At 40.1% G+C, this 22,023-nt stretch overlaps 1 protein-coding gene across 2 annotated transcripts in view; it reads right to left on the bottom strand.

Moving 5' to 3' along the window:
- Window positions 1-22,023, bottom strand: part of ITPR2 (inositol 1,4,5-trisphosphate receptor type 2) — a 180,647-nt gene that overhangs the window by 68,892 nt on the left and 89,732 nt on the right. For both annotated transcript variants that reach the window (XM_072400134.1, XM_072400135.1), the window contains 7 exons: window positions 20,908-21,159; window positions 20,675-20,800; window positions 18,920-19,048; window positions 16,957-17,077; window positions 16,166-16,353; window positions 15,138-15,280; window positions 14,320-14,428 (listed from right to left, as the gene is read on the bottom strand). In XM_072400134.1, coding sequence (XP_072256235.1) covers window positions 14,320-14,428; window positions 15,138-15,280; window positions 16,166-16,353; window positions 16,957-17,077; window positions 18,920-19,048; window positions 20,675-20,800; window positions 20,908-21,159 — 1,068 coding nt within the window. The remainder of the gene's footprint in view (window positions 1-14,319; window positions 14,429-15,137; window positions 15,281-16,165; window positions 16,354-16,956; window positions 17,078-18,919; window positions 19,049-20,674; window positions 20,801-20,907; window positions 21,160-22,023) is intronic.

The raw sequence follows: 22,023 nt of genomic DNA, 5'->3' as shown, positions 1-22,023 counted from the left end.
AGTCTTTTAACATGTTTACTTGCAGTATTTTTTCTTTCTATAAGGTTCTGGATTTGATAGAACATTTGACTTCTCTAGGAAGAGTCAATTTCCGAGCACAGCCCCATCCTCCTTTTTTCTAGGCACAGCCTTTCCCAGGTTTAGGCATTTGGTTAGTTTAGGTCAGTGGAGGAGGATTTTGTGTATTCTAGAATAAAATAAAGCCAGTCTCGGCCAACAAAATAGATATCTATACCAGATATACAGTAATATACATTTCTTATCAGTAGTTTTCTTTCTTCATTGATTTGAACACAGTAAATTTGAAGCTATTATCAAATGGCTGTTTAAAGGTAAATGAATCATATAGTAATTTAAATAACTTTACCACAAGGAATAAAGAGCTTTATTTTAAGCCGTGACTAGGTTTAAAATCTAATTTGCTTTCAGGTCTTTTTGGAGAATAAAGATCTTTATTCTTCCTATGTAATGCTGCTCTTCCTGTAAATAAAGGGTAAACGGTGCAATTCTTTGCATATTGTTAGGTGTTTTGCTTTGACCATTGTGCAGTGTACACAAGGCAACTTAGTAGATGTCTGCAGAGGACTGTATAGAAAAGAGTGACAACTCCCACACACTTCTCTTTCAGTTTTCAAATGTTTTGCTTCTTTCAGTGGCAGTATTGATGAAAGTCTTTATTACTGAGTTGACGGACAACAAAAAAAAAAAAGCAGCTGTACAACAACAAAGTGTACACATTTTAGTATGTATATAGTATGAAAAGGTTAGTCAGATTGGTGGCCAGCTGGGGAAATTCATCCTCTCTAATCCTCAGGTGAACACTGGGGAAAGAGAAGAGGGTATTCATGCACTGGGGGCCCCTATTCCAGGGACTTTAAAGGGAACGTCTATCAATGGCCCATTAATATACATACAGGGGCCTTACTGATTGCCTTTTCCATTCAAAATGTTAAAAAATGTTTTACTCTAAAGAGCAATTCTTAATGACTTACATTAAAAGGTGAACTGCTAATGGTATTCGGGACACAGATTCTGAAAGTTTTAGTTGTACTCTAACTTATTCTTTTACCTAGTCCAGCCATGCCCAGCCAAAGAGTTTACGTCCTCCACTGCTTGCATGTGCATAGTAGAGCCCTATAAACTTCACAAGCAAGAGATGTTTAGGCGATGGCTTCCTTACATAAAAATGAAAAGGTAGGTATGGTGGCTAGGTAAGGGCTTAATTAGATTAGTCGTTTTTTTGTGGGTAAGGGGCAAAAAAGGCAAACAATATAAATAAACTTTTAAAAATGTTGTTTAAACTTTCTATACACTTTAAGATTTATATCATTTTTGTTGATTTGTTGCAGCCAATTGAGCAGAGCTGTGCTTTTTACCTGCAGTTTTCAGTAATCAATGCTTCCAGGAGAGAACCGAGGTCATCAATTACATTTTTTTGTTTGTTTTTTGTTTTTCCAAGCAGTGAGAATAGTTAGAATGAAGACAAGCTACAAAATCTATTTAGATGAGTGCCCTTGAGAACTTGGGGCTCTTCAATCTATACTGAAGGAGTCTAAGAACACCAAACAGGCTTCTTCTCCAAAGTCTCTTCATCAAACCGATCACAAAAAGTGCAAAAAATTGTATTTTTTTAAAAAACAAAAGGAAGAAAAGAACACAGGGAGCCCAGCTGGTGAAAAAGAACACAATATTGATGAGGATATAGTATTCATGGAAGACAGCCAAGTGGATAAAAAACTCCAGGTTTACGCACACACTGACTATGATGTACATCCAAGTGGCTGCTGGTAGAAGCTAGTTTGGTGGAGAAATGGAAGGCAGAATGGAAGGAGCACCAAAACAATTGTAGATCTGCATTATGGTCTTGAAACCTGATATACGCATATTTGCTTACAATCATAAAAATTAGGACTTGTGTTCATGTGTTTCAAGCTTGTGTGCATGACATCAGTTTGACTTCAGTTTAGGATAGTTCTGAGCTCATTTAGATGTATTGACTTACACCCCTAGCTGCTCTCTTCGCTCCTCCATGGAGCTACTAATGACTTCCTCACTCCTAACCTCATCACACCCACGGCTCCAAGACTTTTCTAGAGCTGCTCCGACTCTCTTCCATGTCCCATTCGGCTTGTATTTTCTGCTCATTTAAAAAAACCCTTAAAACACATCTTTTTAAACTTGCCTACCTGTCTTCTGTCTCTTAACACCCTCATCACTCCCACCCACCATTACATACTCCTCCTATTGTATGCTGCTTTCCCCTCCCCCTAGATTGTAAGCTCTTCAGGACAGGGACCTCTCCTCCTCCTGTGTCACTTTCTGTCTGTCATTTACAACCCCTAAATAATGTACAATGTTGAATAATGTTGGCGTTATATAAATACTGTTTATTATTATTATTATTATTATTATTATTAATAACAATAATGATAATAATAATAATATTGACTTCCTACCTTTGGCAGGTGTATTTGACCTCTTTAATGATAAGTTTGCTCTGCCTCAAGCAGGTTTTACATTTCTTTAGACATATATAGATGTAACAAACGAACTTAAAGGTAACAAAACCTGCCAACACATGTCCACAGGCCAGCAATGACACATCTATCCTGCCACACATTCCCATTAAGTCAGTTAAGCTGGCAGTCTCCTGTGAAACCAAGACACTGAGCCTCATTGATTTAGGTTTTACAAGCCTGGAGAAGATTGACTATCATGAGTGAACCCAGGCAAATCCAGCAAACCTGGAAAAGATTTTTCAAAAATAATTTGTTCTTAGTCTGCAAATCTTTTCAGTCCTGGAGCTAATTCATTTCAGGTTTGCTGGATCACCCTGGATGTCCCATTATAGTCTTCTCCAAGCTTGGAGGGCTTTAATAAATCAGGCACAGTGTCTTTAACAGTCTCCAGTACCATGGAACTAGTGTTTAATACATATCTTCCAACATGCATCTCTGGTACTATGCAGATCTTTCTTGTGACATACAGAGTAAAAAGGGGCTTTGGGTAAAGTTGTTGATAGAAACTCTGTGGATCAGGCACAGACAAAATGACATACCAGACTCTTGTTTAAGTAACAGTTAAAGTTAGTTATGTATAGGTTCGAGGACAGAAATTTGACGAATCAGGTACAAGTACTGCCTTCCTTAATCCTTTAACATAGCAGTCCCTTGTAACACAGTAAAACTAAAAGTAGGTATGAGTAGGTAAATTCTGCAGATCAGGCACAGGTACTGCCTCCCTTTTTTCCCACATAGCAGTCTCTTGTAACACGGTAGTCATTGACATATTCTGAGTATTTTTTTTCTAAAATAGATTGTAAACAACTACGTGGTAAAAGAAACTGCTAATTACGAGTAAGAGCTGTCATACTACCACACCTGTATTGCATATACAGGTATTGCAATAGTTATACACCAGGTATTACAATGTGACAGCTCTAACGTTGCAGTTTCATGCAAAACAATAGAAATCAGAATATTTTTTAGAGTTATGGACAAAAACTCTGCAGATCAGGTTTATGGGAGAGTTTTGTGCATATCTGAAGGCTTCTATATTTACACAAAGACCGGCACAGTCATTTCATAATGTTTACAAGCACAGAAAGCAAATAAAGTTTGCAATTTGTTTCAGTAAAGAAAAACTACTTAAAATTCAAGACCAGAAATAAAATAATGCAAAGGATGAACTGATAACTATTGCTGCTCAAGCCTCCAGTATCTCTTGAGCATCTGCTTGAAGATCCTCCCTTTAAAAATCCCTTATTGACGCTGCTTGCCAGCGTACCTAAACACCTGGTCACAGCGTGCACGAGGGTGTTGCTGTGATCCAACCATGGGCAAGCGGCGATGGGTTTCGAAGGGAACAATGGAGTGCAAGGAGGGGAATGAGATGGAGAGAAACAAGGCAAAACAGATGCCAATAATGAAGAGATTTATCTTGGTCCTGGCAGCCATATCGTGCGTCCTGGCAGCACAACATTGAGAGCTGGCACCGGGAGGACCCACAGAGGATCTCGGGGATGATTTAGGAGATAAAAGAAGCACACTTTACTCCCACGGCGACTGGAAGATGCAGAGCTCGGCGGATGCTGACTTTGAAAAATGTTCCTGTTCGACCGGTGCTACGAAAAATCCTGACTGCTAGATTTATGGCGGCAAGCATTGAGGCGTTCATACCTCAGTGGGCCTGATATTTAAAAATGAGGGGGTAGGGATGTAGATTGCTTCCTCGCCTGAATCTACAGCACTAAGGCAACAAAGCACAACTGAAAAAATGCATTAAATCGACAGAAAATTAAAAATATTACTAGAAAAGCAGCTTGTCAAAGACTGGCGCAGAATTACAAACGGGGCCCCTGGCAGAAAAATATTTAGGCTACTCAGGAGGGAGGACATGGCAAGCTTTGAAAATAAATCAGGAGCAATCCAATTTATTTATTCATTAAACGGTTAGAGAATTCAAGCCATATAACTTACCGGAAGACATGGCACACTCACCTGGTACTTACCATTAACCTTTTCTAACACCAAACCAAAAATATCATTTTTTACTGAGCAAATTAATTTGCAGGGAGATATCTGGTGAATTATACTAAAAGGACTAGCCTTATGCTTAAAGAAGTTCTTCTTAATATCCATTAAATGCTCATACAGAGGATACTGATGTATTGTTTGTGTGTGAAAGATAACTTGACAGGCAAAGTTTTAAATATGATTGGATGCAAGGCCTAATAATGCTTTGAAATACTGTTTTCTGCAAAATTTTGTACATAAATAACAAATTTTGAGCTCTTAAGCAGTCTTCTATTACTTCTCAGCCATACAAAAATTCCCAAGAACACTCTCCAGGTATTCAATACAACAAGCCGAATCAAGCAGCAGCAATCTCAGGTTGAGCAGTCTCCTGTTACATAGCAGCAGTCAACAGATGTTTAATGTCTAGACTAATCCTTATCAATGTTGGCAGTCCTTAGCAATCTGTTGTAACATAAGCAATCACTCCAGCAACACTATTCAGTGGTATTTATATATAAAGGGAATAGTATTCAGAACTCTCTTGTCACAGGTAACAGTCCCCTGTCGTGTCCCGTACTAACAATTCTCAGCACTCAGATAGTCCTTAGCAGTTTCTTGTAACTTAAAAACTGTCTCCAGCAGTCTCTTGAATCAGTGCTCAGCAATCTTTTATCACACACTTAACACTCATCAGTCTCGTTTAACACAGCAATATATCCCTCAGCAGTCTCTTAGCAAATATCTGCCATCCTTAGCAGTCTCTTGCAACATGAAAACAATGCCACCAACTAATTTTCCTATGTTGTTACAATTTGAGAGTTCTCTGCAGTTTCTTGACAAGCATTAGCAGTCATCACAAATCCTTTTTTAAAAAGCAGCCACTAGCAGTCTTGTCAAATGTCCTTAGTAGTCACTTATAACACAAGGATTTACCTTAGCAGTATGTTGTACCTTGCAAAGGCTCTAAGCAGTCTCTAGTTATATGTAGACACTAATCAATAGTCTATTGTAGCATGGGAATCTGCTTTCAGATGTCTATTATATCGTGCCACCAGTCTCTAGTAATGTGGCAACTCCCAGAAAATATCAGTATCCTAACTAGGCTTCTGGTCTCTGCAGGTTGATTTGAACTGCCGATACAACCATCTTGATGCTGGGAGTTACCCTCATAGCACCAGGGCAATTATCACTTGCAGATCTCAAATTTATTGACCCAGAAATAGCATAGAACATTTTAATGTGTGGGGTTTCCTTTAATGGAGAAAAAAATCCAGCTGAATCAGGAGCAGAGCTCGGGATTTTAATGGCTCTATTCGCTCTATCAAGTTGCTGGCGGATCTTCAGCCTGGAGACATGGTGGGTGTTAACAGGTCACTTGTGAGCTCAGGATTCCTGCTGGTTACACCACGCTCGCTGCCAAACCTGCCAACAAAGAGGTCTTTCAGCACAGCCCTGAGCAAGCCAGAGCAAGCACTTATGCCGGTCTCTGTCAGACTCGCATACAGCAAAATTATTCCATTTGTGAGCCTTTTTAAGGAGACACTCCAGTCCTGCAGTAAGTTTTGTGCATTCTAGCTCAGCAAAGTTGCAGATTGACATCATTTGCATGCATATGGCTGCCCGCTAGGTACACTCCATGGCCACAAATGTGTGGATTCTTTGGATCACATATGTTGTATATGAGTTGTGTTGTATATAAACATCCCATTGTGAAACCATGGTCATTAATATCCCCATATTTTTATGTGGCTGTGGCAGATTGTGGCACGGTTTGCTGCAGGGTTGTGACCTGCAGATTTATGTGGCGGCCACAGCCACATGTAGTTCTCATTGCTCATGGTGCAGTTTGCCCTTCCCAGCTATGATTTGCTGTGGGGCAAAGAGCTGCCAAGCAAGTGGTTGGATGCCGTGGGTCTGAAAGGACCCTCAGGCTTTTCCTAAGATTTTGTGTGCCTGTGAGGTCAGGTACTGATGATAGATGAGAAGACCTGGCTTGGAATAGCTGCTTCCATTTATGCCATAGGTGTTTAGTAGGATGAGGTCTTGGTTCTGCACTGGCTACTTAAGGTTCCTTCCCTAATAAATGCAATAAGCCTGAAATTGGTAGCTATACATTTCAATCTAGTATGTTCCTAAATGCTAGCACCACCCTTAAACAGTAAGGCATTGTATTCATTCTGCTCAGCAGAGTATCATGTGATAAGAGGCTGTAGTTCTGTTTGAACAATACTGAAATGATAACTACTAAATGTTGTTATGAAGCATCTCATAGAATTACTACACCATGTGAGAATGTCAAATCAGAAAGCTCTACTACTCCTACTTCTGTCCTTTAATAAACATAAAATGATCATCACAGTCTGTTCAGAAGTTCTGTAAAAATCCTACTGAATTCCTTCCAATGGATATATATTATATGTAAACTCAAATAACAGGTGTATTCTGTGTACTTTTTCCCTTTAGTTCAGGTATTACACCTTTTCCAAAAGCAGCAGCTCACCAATTAATGTTTCTTAATTGTTCTTTGAGACAGCTGCTCCATCAAAGCCCAACACTAGCTCCAATTTTATTGCATTAGTTTTAGATAAAGTAATAAAGAATTTGTCAGGTCTGTTTTTCTGTCTGCGATCCAACTGAAGAAATTTCCCCTCCCTTCTGTTCCAGTAAAACCTTTTGTATTACAGTAAGCTTTTATGTACATGTGCGCCGTTTTCCTGAGATTGAAATGCAGGTCAGTAATGACTTCAATGGTGCTGTGCACATGACTGCTCAGAAGACTGGCTTTACATTCCCACAGATGTCCTATGGTGATGAATTTGTTTTCTTATCAAACAATGCAAACGTGAGAGCAGAGGTTTCCTTTAAATACAAACGGCAAGAACAATGACCCCGTATAGAGACTGACATTGAGATATCCCTACTTCATCTGAAATGAAAATAATATTACTGTTAGATGTACCTTAAGCAACATATTTATGAAAACTGCAGCTAGGTCATTTACAGAAAGAAAACTTTCCTAAGAATGCATGGGCCCTTTAAATAAAAGACAGAATGCAATATTCTTGGGGTTGCGATGGAGACCCGTTACATAACGTTAGCCCTACGCCCTCGCCGACTCTGTATTGTATACAAACACACAGCGGATCGGCAACAATCCACGTATTCATGTGCAGCTAATAAAGCCATTTGCTTTCCAGCGTAGAGCAGGAGAGGGGAGAGAAGAGAGCTTATCTCATGCAGAGTCACGATCGTTCAGAGCCGCCTAATTGAATTTCAGGGCCAGGAGCATTGCGCAACACGTGACGCGTCTCCAGTGAAGCGCGGTGCCAGACACTGCGGGCGTTACATAATCACATGCTGTTGTTGCCGGCTGATTTGGGGAAAGGGGGGGGAGAACAACCTCGTTCGCCTCATCGACTTGGCCGTCTAACGTCTCCTCCAATCGTGCCCCGAGGCCCAAAATCCGCACACCCCTCTTCACATGTGCAGTCACATGTCAGGTGGTGGTGGGGGGGTATGCTGCGCACAGACAGCGGCGTGCAAGGACGAGAACAAGGCTCAGTGTTTTCAATGAACTGAGAAATGGGGTGTGAGGCATGGGGGGCTACTACAGTTTGTCTAATCACCAGGAGGAATTGGAGAAACAATAGAGAGATGAGATGCGGGGTGGTCATGGAGGATAGTGCCAGGGGGGAGATGTGTAATAAGAATGACAAGTAGACAGCACGTGTGAGAGATTTAAACTAGACAGAGGAAAGGAAGAAAATACAAAACCTTATTTATGAAAGAGAAAAACAGACATAGACACTTGGGGGCAATATATCAGGCTCAGTGATAAATGGCTGGCCTGGTATTAATAGTGCCTTCTTTTTTTTTAATAATTTACGACTCATGAATCATCTGCGGCAATATGTGCAGAAAGTGTTAAATGACCTCAAAAGAACTCTGTATCTACATTTCATTTACATATATGCTTAAAGCTGAATTTTGGGCAAACAGCTAAACACACATGTAATATACATAAAGGGAGCTGCATTCCCAGTCAAAGGATTTGTATTTCTGCTTAAAATTTTCACAGCATGATCACATAGCACAGGTTTTACACCTGACTATTCACAGCCCCCCCCCCCCCATCTTTACACTGGACAGTGAAAGAAAAAGCGGTAGGAAGGTATTAGGATGTACTAAAAAATGCAACATAATGAAATCTGTTCATAGAGTCCGCAATCTACCAGGTCCATATGTTTCAATGGCAGCAATAATTCCCACCAGGGAATATTTGAGGAAATGTTAGATTCCCTGTTTTGTACCTAGGACCCAATGTGTTCATTCTGTATAAATGTTTATGTAATGTAATTTGGATGTATGTAATGTGGCCTTGTACTAAGTATTAACGTAATCAGCAGGGGACAAACCTGCCAATGGAAGGTGCTTATGCTTATGCAAACCTGCCAATGGAAGGTCCCCTATGCTTTTGCAATATGTGTCACTGGGAGGTGCTGAGTATGAATGGTTGTTTTTTGGGATAGTTCCTGAGGTACAGAGCAGACATGCTTCTATTCGTTGGTGGTTGTAACATAGTAATACAAAATGAAGGCACATTACATCTACATTTACACTTTGTAGTGCACCTCTCAGTACATTCAGCCCATATCTACCTAATAGCTTTTAGGTAAATTACAGTACAATTGCTTTTACTTAGTACATTCAATACCTTTAATTTGCACGCAGCAAATAAACAAGGATTATTCAGTAAACAAATCATTAATCTGAAGATAGCTAAAAGGCACATCACAGCAGTTGTTGATTTCTTTCATGTATGCTGTCTTCAAATAGAGTGTTCGGAATTTTTTTTTAAGCTGGATGGGAAGAAATTGTAGGCAGGGGGCAGCTTCTGTAATGTGACCTAAATCTTTAGTAACCACCCAAAAACAGCCAGGTGGTTATGGAAAATGTCAGGTGGTGAGCCCAGCCAAAAGCATCAGGGGAGAACACTGAAATATAATCTTGAATAGTACACAGGTGTATCACTGGTTTGACTTGTCCACTTATGTGCAAACTTTTTTACAGACAAACATATACATATTACACAGAGCATGTTTAATAAATATATTATCTATGCCTGGTACCTTGCCTGGAGAAAACAGACTGTGAGTGAGAGGTTTTCCACCATAAATAATGATCCATACATACTGATCTACTAGACAAGGCATGGATTCTACAAGATCTCTGAAGTTGTCCTGTGGTATCTGGTGCCAAGATGGTTAAAACTGAAAGCGGCCTCTAACATCAAGGAATACCGTTGTAATCACAGGGCATGCATGGTATGGTTTGTACCAAAGTAATATCCACATGACAGCCAAGACTTTAGGTTTTCGAAAAGAAAATACCTATGCTGGTCTGCCTTCTTCTTTTAGTGTAAACCAACCTTTCTCAAGATTTTTAAGGGGGACCCTTGAAATAACTTTCAGGTCTTAGGAAACCCCTTATAATTACTTTATTCACAGCTCACAGTACATGTAATGTGTGTGTGTGGGGGGGGGCAATGGAAAGAATTCTTCCTACATTACTGACCAGTGGGTAGGATGTTACCCTTATAGATACCCAAAAAGATCACTGACGTAATGGTCACAATATGCTGATTGCTCAAGAAACCCCTAACAACCTCTGGAGGAACCCTAGTTGAAAAACACAGGTGCAGAACCTGATCTAAAAGAAAAGGTAATTCATCAGACCGGCCACCTTCTTTTATTGCTCCATGGTCCAGCTTTAACACTCACATGCTCATTGTAGGCACTTTCAGTTGTAACGTGGGTTAACATAGGAACTATGATGATGCACTGTGTGTTCTGGCATCTTTCTCTTATGACCAGCATTAAGTTTTCTAGCAATTTTGTACTATATTATACAGAATTGGACCAGACGGGCTTGCTTCTATTCCCATGCACATCAATGAGCCTTGAGCACCCATGACCCCGACATGGAATGACCTTCTTTGGACGACTTATGAGGTCCAAGATATGAGGTAGTTGAATGTATATGATAACTTCCAGACCACAACTATTATGCTCTGAACAAAATCAGAAAAAGTGGGAAAAGGAATTAAGAAATCTGAAAAACTCTGTCTTTGAATACCTATAGAGGATGAAAGTTCACATTTGATTGACTGCACACATGTATTGTGAAGCCAAAGGATCACCATAACATCCAGGTTAATTACCAACCTGTGAAAAAAGTCATCACTGGCCCACATTTCTAACATGACACGATGATTTTAATGTCGCTCTGAACCTGGAAACACCTTTCGAACCCTCAGCTCCGGTTTTCCTCTAACCTCCCACGTTGTACTTTCGAGAAGCAGTAATTAGTTTTAAACTCATCCTGAAGATGATTAGACAGCCACTTTCTCCCCCTCCGTAGAAGCCCTTTTAGCATTAATGTTAATTACAATAAATTAATATGTATATAATCCAACCACAGCCATAAAATTTAACGGCGGAACACGCTCGGAGGAAATGGGTCCACGTTTTATGAGTTCAGAATTAATATTTTAGGAAGAGATGACATCCTCTAAGTAGATAAAATGCACGGGGGCACTTGGTGTCGGGCCACCCTAATCTCTTTTAGCATTGTAAATCTGCAGAGTGACCCTTTGTAACAAGAAAAGGCAATTGAGAATAAAGCTGAGGAGTTCTGTTGCTCAATTTAGAATGATTTCTTATTTTGGCACAAAAAGGTGTTTCGTAAAAAAATATGTTCTTTTTATCAGGAAGTCCAGAATAGTAACTAAAATCTGTTCTGTAACGAAATCATGCAAACATATTTCAGATTTGGAGACACAGATGGAAGGTCTCAAAGATCCTAGTAATGTACCTACTACCATTACACAGTAGTTCTTAAAAGATGTGCTCCTGTCATGTACACTATCCCATACACTAAACCTTGCCTGAATCTTAATGTAAAGTCCTGAATAATAATTATTAATATTGATTTAAAGTGGAACCAAAGTTACGCTTTTACAATTTGTGATCAAGCCAGGCTTTATTGCAGAAATGCACAGACGAGCATTCTTACATGCCTGATCTCTGTACTAAGCTGTCAAAAATCACTAAACTGCACAAGATGCTGGGATACGCAGCACATCCTGCTTCCCCTGCGGCTGCTGGGACTGAATGAACTTTGTCATGCCATATGGCTAATCAAGATGGCTGAAGAGCGAAAGCAAAAACGGAAGAAGATGGCAGAGCCCATTAAATTAAAAAAAATTGAAATCAGGGAGGTGAAGGTACAGGGAATGTCCCATCTGCAATAAAAGACCTGCACAGTTGCATTCTTTGAATTTTTGAGTTTAGTCCTGCTTTAAATTTAAAAATTTAAAAAGACCTTTTTAGCATTTAAGTGACCTCGACCAGGCTATGATTATGTAATCAATCTCCTGCAGGGAAAATTGGACTGGACTGCAACATTAAAACAAGGGACAAGGTAAGGGACTGGAAACCCGCGGTGACTTTTTTCATACATTTGTGAGTCAACATCTAAGTTCAGGAACTAAATAGTGGCCTAGGATGCTAGATCAAATATGGCTCTGTCATTCTGGAGAGAAAAGCAGATGATGGTATCGTAAAGTAAAGCGCGAGATCACTGTGAGAGGCAATAAATATCTTAAATGTCAATAATTGCAAAAAAAACTTTTTTTTTTCAATAGAAAGAGGGGATGCACCCCACCAAAACTTTGACTTACTCCTTGTGCCAAGTCCTGTGAATGTCTGCATAACTTCTCATGAGCCCTGTGTGTGTAATCAGGCCCCGGGGCCCATTACGACAAATTCCAGAGTATCAGAGTATGAGCACTTACAGCAGAGATCACTAGTTTTATCGTACCTGGAAATGGGACTAAAAGTGGAAAAAAACAAAAGTGTACTTTTTTTTTTTTTATAAAGCAGTTTGGTGCTGAGGGAGATATGTTGGCTGACGTCTAACTATTCTTTCTGAAATAGGAATGTCTATATATCTGTTTATATGTATTCGATCATACATTCAGCTTCGATTGCTTGAGTTTGTGATTGGTTTTCCATAGGGTGAGTTGAACTGCTGAGTTTCTGCTGGAGAAGAAGCTGAGCTGCTAAGTGACTGCTAGGAGGTGAAGCTGAGCTGCTAAACACTTTTGCAAGGGAAGAGTTGAACTATTGAGGAGGGGAGAAGAAGAGAACAGCTAATAAAATACAGGAAGGGGAGCAAGAGAAGCTGAGCTTCTGAGACACTGCTATGAGGGTGAGCTGAGCTGCTGATTTACTGTGGGTAGTTGGAAGCAGGAAGAGCTATGAGATAATCTAGAACAACTTCACACTTTCTGCTGTGAACTAATCAACTGTAATGTAAATATCTTGTCTTATCTTGTTCATAGCCTAACACCGGTTCACTTTTTGACCGCCTTGACCAAAGTTTGGCAATGTTAAATACAATAAAAATTCTGGTGGTCACTTTTAACAGGTAATAGCAGGATTCAGCAGGCTATTAAAAACTTTAGCCATTGCCAAAAATATTCTGAGCTTAGCGATTGACGGGTCTTGGCTGCTGTATGAAAAAGGTAACAAGTAAACAGAAATGCCTGGCCATGACATTCAAAATCCTGTGCAAGAATCATGGCCAATAAAAAGGAAACCCCGTCATCTACACAGGTGCTAAGAAAATCGATAAACATTTCAGAACTAACATGTCTTTAGAATTATATTCACCTCCCTCAATGCCCCTTAAATTTAATTTTTTTTTTTTAAATCAAGAAGACTGTAGCTTTGCTTGTCTTGGCTTCTGAAATAAGAAAAGTAGCTCAGCACAAAGAAAGAGTGAACTATAACTACTTTTTATTTATTTTTTAAATGTATTTGAAATAAACCCAACTGATTTGTTACTGGGTTAGCCACAGTGATGCCCAACTATCTCTTCAACTAAGCAAAAACTGGAACATCTCTATCAGCCTCTGGCTGCCTCCAGCTAATTGCCTCTGAGCTACACAGCCACAACAGATGGGGAGACAGTGGCCACTAGTGGCCTGTTCAATTACTGCAGATAAAAAAAACTTTCGAAAACTTTCTCCCACTTGCTAGAAAGAAGAGGCTTCAACATATGGCATATATAAAGTTTGGTGTATCCTAATTTTGTGGGTAAAATTATTTACATTGTGTGAAGGCATTTCATTTTTTAAATACAAACAGTGTTTTTGACTTGGCATCAGCCTCTAACAATCCCTGTACAGCAGAGCTCAAACTCTAAGTGCATATCTCTGAGAGATCAGTCTGTCGCTTCTCCTTACACTGTCCAGTCACAGGCAAGAGATCAAGTGTACAGAGTTGTACTGTGGGGCATAGCTGTGTAAATATCAGAATGGGACAGACAGAAATGAATTGCCTGGAAGGGTATACAAGCTCCCACACATATTTTATTGTGTATTTAGATGGTTTGTTCATTTTTTAATATAGGATTTTACACACAATTGTGATGATAAAGTACTGGAGACCACTCAGCTCCTTCTTCTCTCTACTTCTCTTTTCTCCTAATATACTATTTGCCTTATGCAAAATATGAATTTTTCATGCTTTAGATTTAACAAACTCCATGGTGACTAGGATGGCAATAATAACCGGCAGAGTGTATAACCTTTTTGGCATGGGTTTACGTACACCTTGCAGACACATGAAAATACATTTTTTTGTCATTTAATGGCTGCTGTCTGCCGCGTACTGGGTGAGAGAATACAGCGACACACATATGTATATTCTGCATGTGAGAAAAATAGCCTCTATACCTGCTCCGCGAAGCTGTCTTTTTTATCCAACATTTCCCGCAACGTTTGCAAGATTTTGATACAAAGTTTCTCTTCTTTCTCCATTAGCTTCTTCGTGTGATTAATCAACCTGTTAAATTGCACATATTAGCTTTTCTGTACAACATTTATAAGTTTATTTGGTTCAGCCGAAGAGCCAACAATAACTTTGAAGGATGCGATTGTTAGTTTATAGCACTGAAAGAAATAAAGACCACTAAACACCTCCCATTTTGTAATTTCCCTCTCTGGAAATACTCTGCTTCGCTGGAGAAGCTTGCTCCTCTCCTCTTCTGAAATTCTATGTCCTGCTGGAGAACTCTGCTGCTTCCTCTATCTCACTCTCTTCTCCTGAAATACTCTGCTCCTTTCCCTATGTTCTCTTTTATCCTGAAATACTCTGCTCCACTGGAGGACCCTGCTTCTTCCTCGGTCTAACTCTCCTCTCCTGAAATATTCTGTCCTATTGGAGAACTCTTCTCCTTCCCCTATCCCACTCTCTTCTCCTGAAATACTCTGCTCCTTTCTCTATGTCCCTCTCCTATCCTGAAATACTCTGCTCCACTGGAGGACCCTGCTTCCTCAGTTTAACTCTCCTCTCCGGAAATATTCTTTCCTACTGGAGAACTCTTCTCCTTCCCCTATCTCACTCTCTTCTGCTGAAATACTCTCCGCTGGGAAACTCTGCTCCTTTGCCTATCTAATCCCTCCTATTTGCTGTATGGGAAGGTAATGTTACGTAACACACTTAAACCAAAAAATACCAAAATAAAAATATCACCAAAAACAAAGTTACCTACTTGGACATGAAGGCCCCGCAGCGGATCCGGGCATCACTTCCTTCAGGAAAGAGGAGTTCGGGGCTGTGCAGGACATCAACAAGGACCGAGAACTCCGCCAACACCATGGGACTGAACTGATGCTCCAAGGAGGCCACAATATCCTGAAAATAGAACAACAAAAGGTAAACTCAACTTTTCTGTATCCAAGAATAAAAACAAAATTACAGATACATCACAATTATGTTGACACTGAAAGGCACATATAGGTACACTTTAGGCCCACCACATGACAATCTCGAAGATAATTGTAAGTTCCAAGAGATGTAGGTAATAAAAGATTAATTAGAGATTAATCCTTAATCTAAATAAAAAGCACCATTTCTCTTGCCCTGCATACATAATTTGGCTCCAAGATGCCTCATGTCACCTTGATCACATGGTTTTTGGCTATTGGAAGCATGATGACTATATAATCGTAAGCAGCAGAGAGTCCACTCATTTTACACAGACATAGCCTGTCTGGTAGATGGGCAGAAAGAGCATCAGCAAAATACAATCGATGCATGTATAATGTACAATAATGGTTTCCCCATGTACCTAAACAGTTACATATTATAAAAAACAAGAAAAGTGATGAAGCCGATCTCTCTTTGATAAATATTTTCAAGAATCGTTAAAAAAAGGCCACTACCCCCCACCATCATTTCCCTTTTGGGTACCTGTCATGTGCACATGACTTGTATTTCATTGAATCTAGACTATACCAATTCCAGGCACAGCTCCGACAATACTGGATATCTGGATGGATTCTGGGATTGCTGTTAGGAATAAAGATAGATTTGGGGACAATCCCCCCATAACTGTAAAGCTCTCCAGGTATACAGCAAACTTTCTGAGACCCATGATAGACATTTGCTGTATTATAAGTAATATATCAGATTCATTTTTATTGGTGACCTTCAATCTCAGAAGCTAGCACAGCAATTCCTATTGGTGACCTTGTCAATCTCAGAAGCTAGCACAGACAGAGGTCAGATCTATTGTACCTGAAGCTTCTCGATGATGTTGCGGTAATCCCAGGCAGGGCCCCCCAGCATCTCTTTGCGGGGCCCGGTACGTGCGCTCATCCTCCAGCCCATGGCTGCTCTCTGCACCATATTGGTGTGACTCTTCAGAAAAAGCGTGTTCACCTGGCTGTCCAAATCCACTGGGATGGCTATCCCACGGTTCTTTGCTAGTGAAGAAAAAACCAAATGAAAAGCCTTGTATTACTGAATTTTATACAAATTTCAACACCTATATTTATGTTGCTGTCTGTGTCTTTCTGTCCTAATAACATTTGCTTCTCCCAATATTTTATGGGTGTCAAAGAAACAGGAAGAAAGGGTAGAGGAATTTCCCTAGCGGAGTCATAAAAATTTTTACTTTTCCCCATTCAAAAAAAAAAAATATCTGAAATAAATGTTAATGGCTGAAGCCACACACAACAATTGATCAATGCAAATTATTTAGCAATGGCAGAGAGATAAGAAGAAGTGCAATGGCCTATTATTTAATAAACCAGACTCATATTTGCATAAGTGTGGCCGTGACAAAGAGAGAGGGGCACAGATGGACTGCAAATGTGTATGCAGCGCACAAGGCTCAGTATACAACTGACAGGTACTCTTTAGGCCCTTTAGTATGTACAGAAAGTGGTAAAGTAGTTTGGAAGAAGTTTCCCTTGAAGAACCCTCCTACTGCAATTAAGCACAAAGAGATTCCTCATCCACGCCAGTGTCTCCATTCATCAAGGTAAAGTGTTCAGAGCGCGTCCTGCAGCTGTTCACACACTCACCCACTTCTGCCAGTGTTTTTATACATGACTCCACCGAGGATTTCTGAGACGGGTTTGGCCACGTACAGTTGTAAATCCGGAAGGCGGATTGGAGGAGCTGGATGAAGACGGGCTGGTGAGTCTGCAGAGACATGAAGCAAAGAAATACACCATCTGCGCATTAAATCTCTTTGATTACTCCGAAGCGTATCTGCTGGCTGACATGAGGGCGGCCATTTTGCTGAAAATGTGCGCCTGGAGCCTAAATAATAACCACTACTAAGATATATGATGCATACCCATATGTACAAAACTTTACAGCAATAATAAAGTGAAAGTTCTCTTTATTTTTTAAGAAAATATAAGAAATAGATATGCTTTCAATGCATCATGTGATATATAAGATAGTGTGTGTGTGGTGTGGTGTGTGATGTGTGTTGTGTATCAGACAATCATTAATGTCTCTTGTAAATGTATCACTTTAAAAGTAAACAGTGTAATTTCTAAAATGTGTCTTGGTACTAGCTTTTTGTAGTCTCTGTATAGTGGAGCTCAGACTAAGAAAGGAAAATGCAGAACAAGGAGTCAATTAGTTGTACTGCAATGTTCATGTGCCACCAAGGCACTGGCTGATATGAGAAGAAACCAGAGTGACAAGGACAAATTTGCCAATACACTGCTTTCTGTCCAATCACAAGCCGGGGGAGGGACAAGACCTGTATGTATTACTGAACCACAGCTGAGAAAAATCAGGTCTCCTGTCCTGTCATACAGGACTGTGTTGTGTAGCTAACTTTGTGAAAGGCTACATACACACATTCAATAATTGTTGTTGGAAAGGATCTTTGACAATCCTTTCCAATTACAAAAGAATGAATGAGTGCTGTACATAAAGCGCCGTTCTGCTCTATGAAGAGGGGAGAGGGGAGAATGGCAGAGCTGCACTCCACTGCACTCTCTCCCTTACACTTCCATTATGACCGTTTGTCATTCGTGGATCCACCACACACACCAGAATCTCATCTGATATTGGCCCTGAGGCAATAATCAGACAAGAATCATCTGACGGGTGTATGTAGCCCAATAGGACTGGATGGACAGAAATACAAGCTCTTTGGAAGGTAAAGCAGATCCCACACGTGCATTTCATCTGTGTATTTCGCTATGTTCTGGGGTTCTGCTTTAAATTGCCTTTGATACTCAGTACTTTATGAAACCAATGCCACCCACATAAGTTTTACATCTACACCTGGACAAAACCTAACATGTGACAGTAAAGAACAAGTTCCTTAACAAAATAAGTCCCCCAGTTCATCAGACATTTTAAACTTTTACTATCTAAAGGTTTTTTTTTTTCCTTTTACTCTCTCTTAAACCTTCAGCCTCCTAATTAATCGCTGATAATCAGGAAAAGACTTAACGAGCTTGAGTGGGAATCTGTATTCCTCGAACATGTTTCGAGTCTTGATAGATGTGCCCAGCTGTTCATTAATCCTGCACTGCTCCGTGGTCCTGAATCTATTTAAATATTGCCTGGCTTTTATAAATCACCGATCGGAATGTGAAAACATGGACAATTATGGCTCCTGACAATGATCGGGGAGACGGCAAGAATTTAACTGAGGAATAAAATGAGCAATGGCCTCTGCCCAGGTGTCTGACAGGTGAGGGGAATTAGGGAGGTGAGGGACGGTGTTAAATGATGAGACGCAGCAGAGCAAAGATGTCAGATCCCAGTGCCATTTGTTACAAGAACCTGTACTGGGGAAACATGAGAATACACCTTTATGGGGATACTAGTAGCCTGGCTCTATGCTTGATAAGTGGCTTATGTACCTTCTGAGCTAGCTGTACCTAAAGGTGCTCAGTTGTATTGCACTGCTAGAAAAAACTAAAACTACTATCATACATATGAGATAATTTGCCCACTCATATTCCTATATGTAAAAACCAATAAAGGTCAGTCCTTCTATTGTCCACTCACCTGAAGGCTGGTACTGTTGTCAGAGAAGGGAGAGTTGAAAAATCCACTGACAATATTCATGACGGCCTCAGTGACATACTTTTCCAGAGCAGTATCTGCGTGTTTACGATCTGTGGTTGTGTTGCAGACCTTTATAAAAAAACAAGATTATGTTAGTACAAGCTATACATAGTTTTGCTTTGGATGGAGTAGATATGGGTTACATACGTTGTCAGATGTGCACTGCTGCCTGTTCCCCACTGGGGAGATATTCTTGCACGTTCTGGCTAGCGATGCCACTTTGACCAATAGTCAGGGGAAAGTTAACCAAAAGGGACACACAATACATCAAAAAAAATATAGGACAGGTTCTAAACTCTATTTCTATGATTTTCCCCAAGATGTCCCCATACGGATGAAAAGTTCAGAATTTTCCCTCATGGTAACAAATATATAAATAAAACCCCCTAATGTGGTTTTAAATTGTTCCCAAACCCATCAAAAAGTGAAGTTAAAACATTTAATTAAAATGTATACTTTGTGTGATAAAAATATGTACAAATACAATATTTAAAGTAAAACATGCACACTAATCACAATCTATTCACATTTACAAAAAAGCACAGACATTTATTTTCAGCTGGGAAGGGCTAGATCCCCCATTTCTCCTGCAGCAACTCCAAGGGATGGGGTGGCTTCTGCACCAAGAGAATCCCAAGCACAGGGTGTAGCTGGGATGTGCAGATGCCATGGAGGGCTGGATGAAGGGTGAAAGCCGAGATCTGTCCTTGGGATTAAAGAAATCCTATCAGGTATCATGTTATTCACAAATTAAAAGAAAAGTTGCAAAGTGACCACACATTTTGCTAAGGAGACTAGCCAAATATTTTATGACTTTAGAATAACTTTTACAGAATACAGAGCTCCTATGAGAATACTGAGTAACACTGACTAACAGAAGTAGTCTTCTTCAATGTAGGGTTTACATACATTTTAGTATTGTAGCTTATCAGTCCTTACATGTAATGGCAGCATTTTTAAAAGCTTTTTTTCTCGCCACCTGGTGATCCTAGGAAGACAACACTCATTGTACTCTATCTATGGAGAAGCAGAGTTCTCGCCCCAGGAAAGGAAGTAGGTAAACTATAGAACACCTTCCGGCAGGATAAACAGATATTTATGCACTGATCAAACTGATATAACAGAATACTTTTGCTGTTATATAGAACAACCTAAAAGGAAACAAATAAGTAAAATTGATTGTTCTGATTCACACACAATGTAAGTGACATGTACTTACTTGTGTCTGACTAAGTATTTCAGAAAAGATTTTCTAATTTCTCTCAGGGTGATATAAAGTGGACCAATACTTTGAGATTATGAAAGCTAAGAAGCAGAACCGAGGCCCTTCGGCTCTTGTAAGTATGAATCTGCAAAGGGGGAGCATAGGTTAAGGTACGTCAGGTAAGGAGGGATGGAAGGAATTAAAGCACTTTGTATTGAAGTGCACTTATCCTTTAAAGTAAGACACAATGAAACCCATCGAAGTGACGCCAAACCGAACCTGATTCATCTTGTAAGTGCTGCCAGACTGACGACACACACACAGAAGTGTATCAGCGCCATATATCAGATGCAAGGCAACTGAGCCTATAGTCCTTCAAAAAGCACACTTTGATGACCGAAAACAGGAAGCATTATTACTTCTATAGCAGCAATTTTAGTTGGATTCAGACTGCACAATGACAGCACTTTTTTTAAAATGATGTAACTCACTCTTGCCATATCCACAAGGAAATTCTCAAATAACTTCCATATGTGATTGCTGGTATAGATCTCCTTCATCTCCACCTCAGTGTCCACGTAACAGTGGTTGACGAAGTTGACATAGGCAATTTTGATCTGTGAAGAGACCATAAACAGGTATAAATATATATGTTTTCAACCCTTCAAACAGAGAATTTTGCAATCAACTGATGTTTTACTCTGTATAGTCTATAGACATTTACCTCTGGAATGCAGTCATCATGTGTCACCACCCGGACTATGTCATCCAGGGGCAGGAGGGAATTGCACTTGATCTCGGTGTAGACATTCTTGCCTTCTGTACAAGCTGCCAGGAGTTCCACCAGAGTTACATGGTAGGCCAGGGGACTGCTCTCATCTGCACGGTCTCGCTCAGAGCACATCATCTGCAGCAGGATGGGGAACGAAGCCCGGTCATTGTAAAAGATGAGCACATCTTCGCCACCGTTGATTAGCTAGAAGACAAAAAAAAATCCCAGAGTGATTTGTGTTTGCTCCAATGGTTCAGATGTTTGCTTTGCCTGCCTTGTCTTGATTCACAATTAAAGCTACTTAATATTATTGGGGAAGTCAGCGCATGAAAACTTCAGTCAGCTGAATGTCATGAAGGCTATGATGTCAAAGGGCTGCATATGCCACTTGGTGATCAGTTACTGGAGTTTCTAATCACCACTTAGTAGTAGCTGGTCAAAGCACTGACCACCACCATAAAAAATGTGACCATTTTTATACATCCGGTGGAGTTAGTATTAGACAACAGGTAGGGTTAAGGTTAGCGTTAGAGGAAATGTTCGTTTTAGGGCTAGACTGAGGGCTGATATTATTTTGCAGTGAAGGGTAGCGTTACAGGGAAAGCCAGTGTTAGGTTTACAGGGAGGGTTAGTGTGTTGGATGGTAAGAAAATTAGACAGTAAGCTCCTGTGGGACAAAGACTAAAGTATTGGGGTTAATGTACTCCAAGCTGCAGAACATAAAGGATTCCCATACTGCGAACACAGGCCAATAAAACACTATAGCTTTCCCCTAAACCAACTTCTGTTCAAGCCGAGACTATAATTAAACCAAAACAGCCCGTAAGAAAGAATTTAGTAATAACTACGGCAAAGAAGAGCCCGACAAAGCCCCATGGAGCCTAATGGTGGGGAATTGTCATGTAAATCTGAGGCTTGTAATAGTTAAAAGGACGTGAATCAACCTTCAGCGCTAAATGAAAAGGTTGAAAGGAACCCAGCGCTCAACAAAGGTTATCCGTGTAAGAAGTTTTCTATTCCTTCTGAAAAAGTTACATCGCTTATGGCGACCGGAGCTGTGTTTTTTTT

Source organism: Pyxicephalus adspersus, chromosome 2, assembly GCF_032062135.1.
Source record: "Pyxicephalus adspersus chromosome 2, UCB_Pads_2.0, whole genome shotgun sequence".
In the NCBI taxonomy this organism is placed as follows: domain Eukaryota; kingdom Metazoa; phylum Chordata; class Amphibia; order Anura; family Pyxicephalidae; genus Pyxicephalus; species Pyxicephalus adspersus.
The sequence above is the reverse complement of the archived record's forward strand: the minus strand, read 5'-3'. Positions and strand labels throughout refer to the sequence as shown.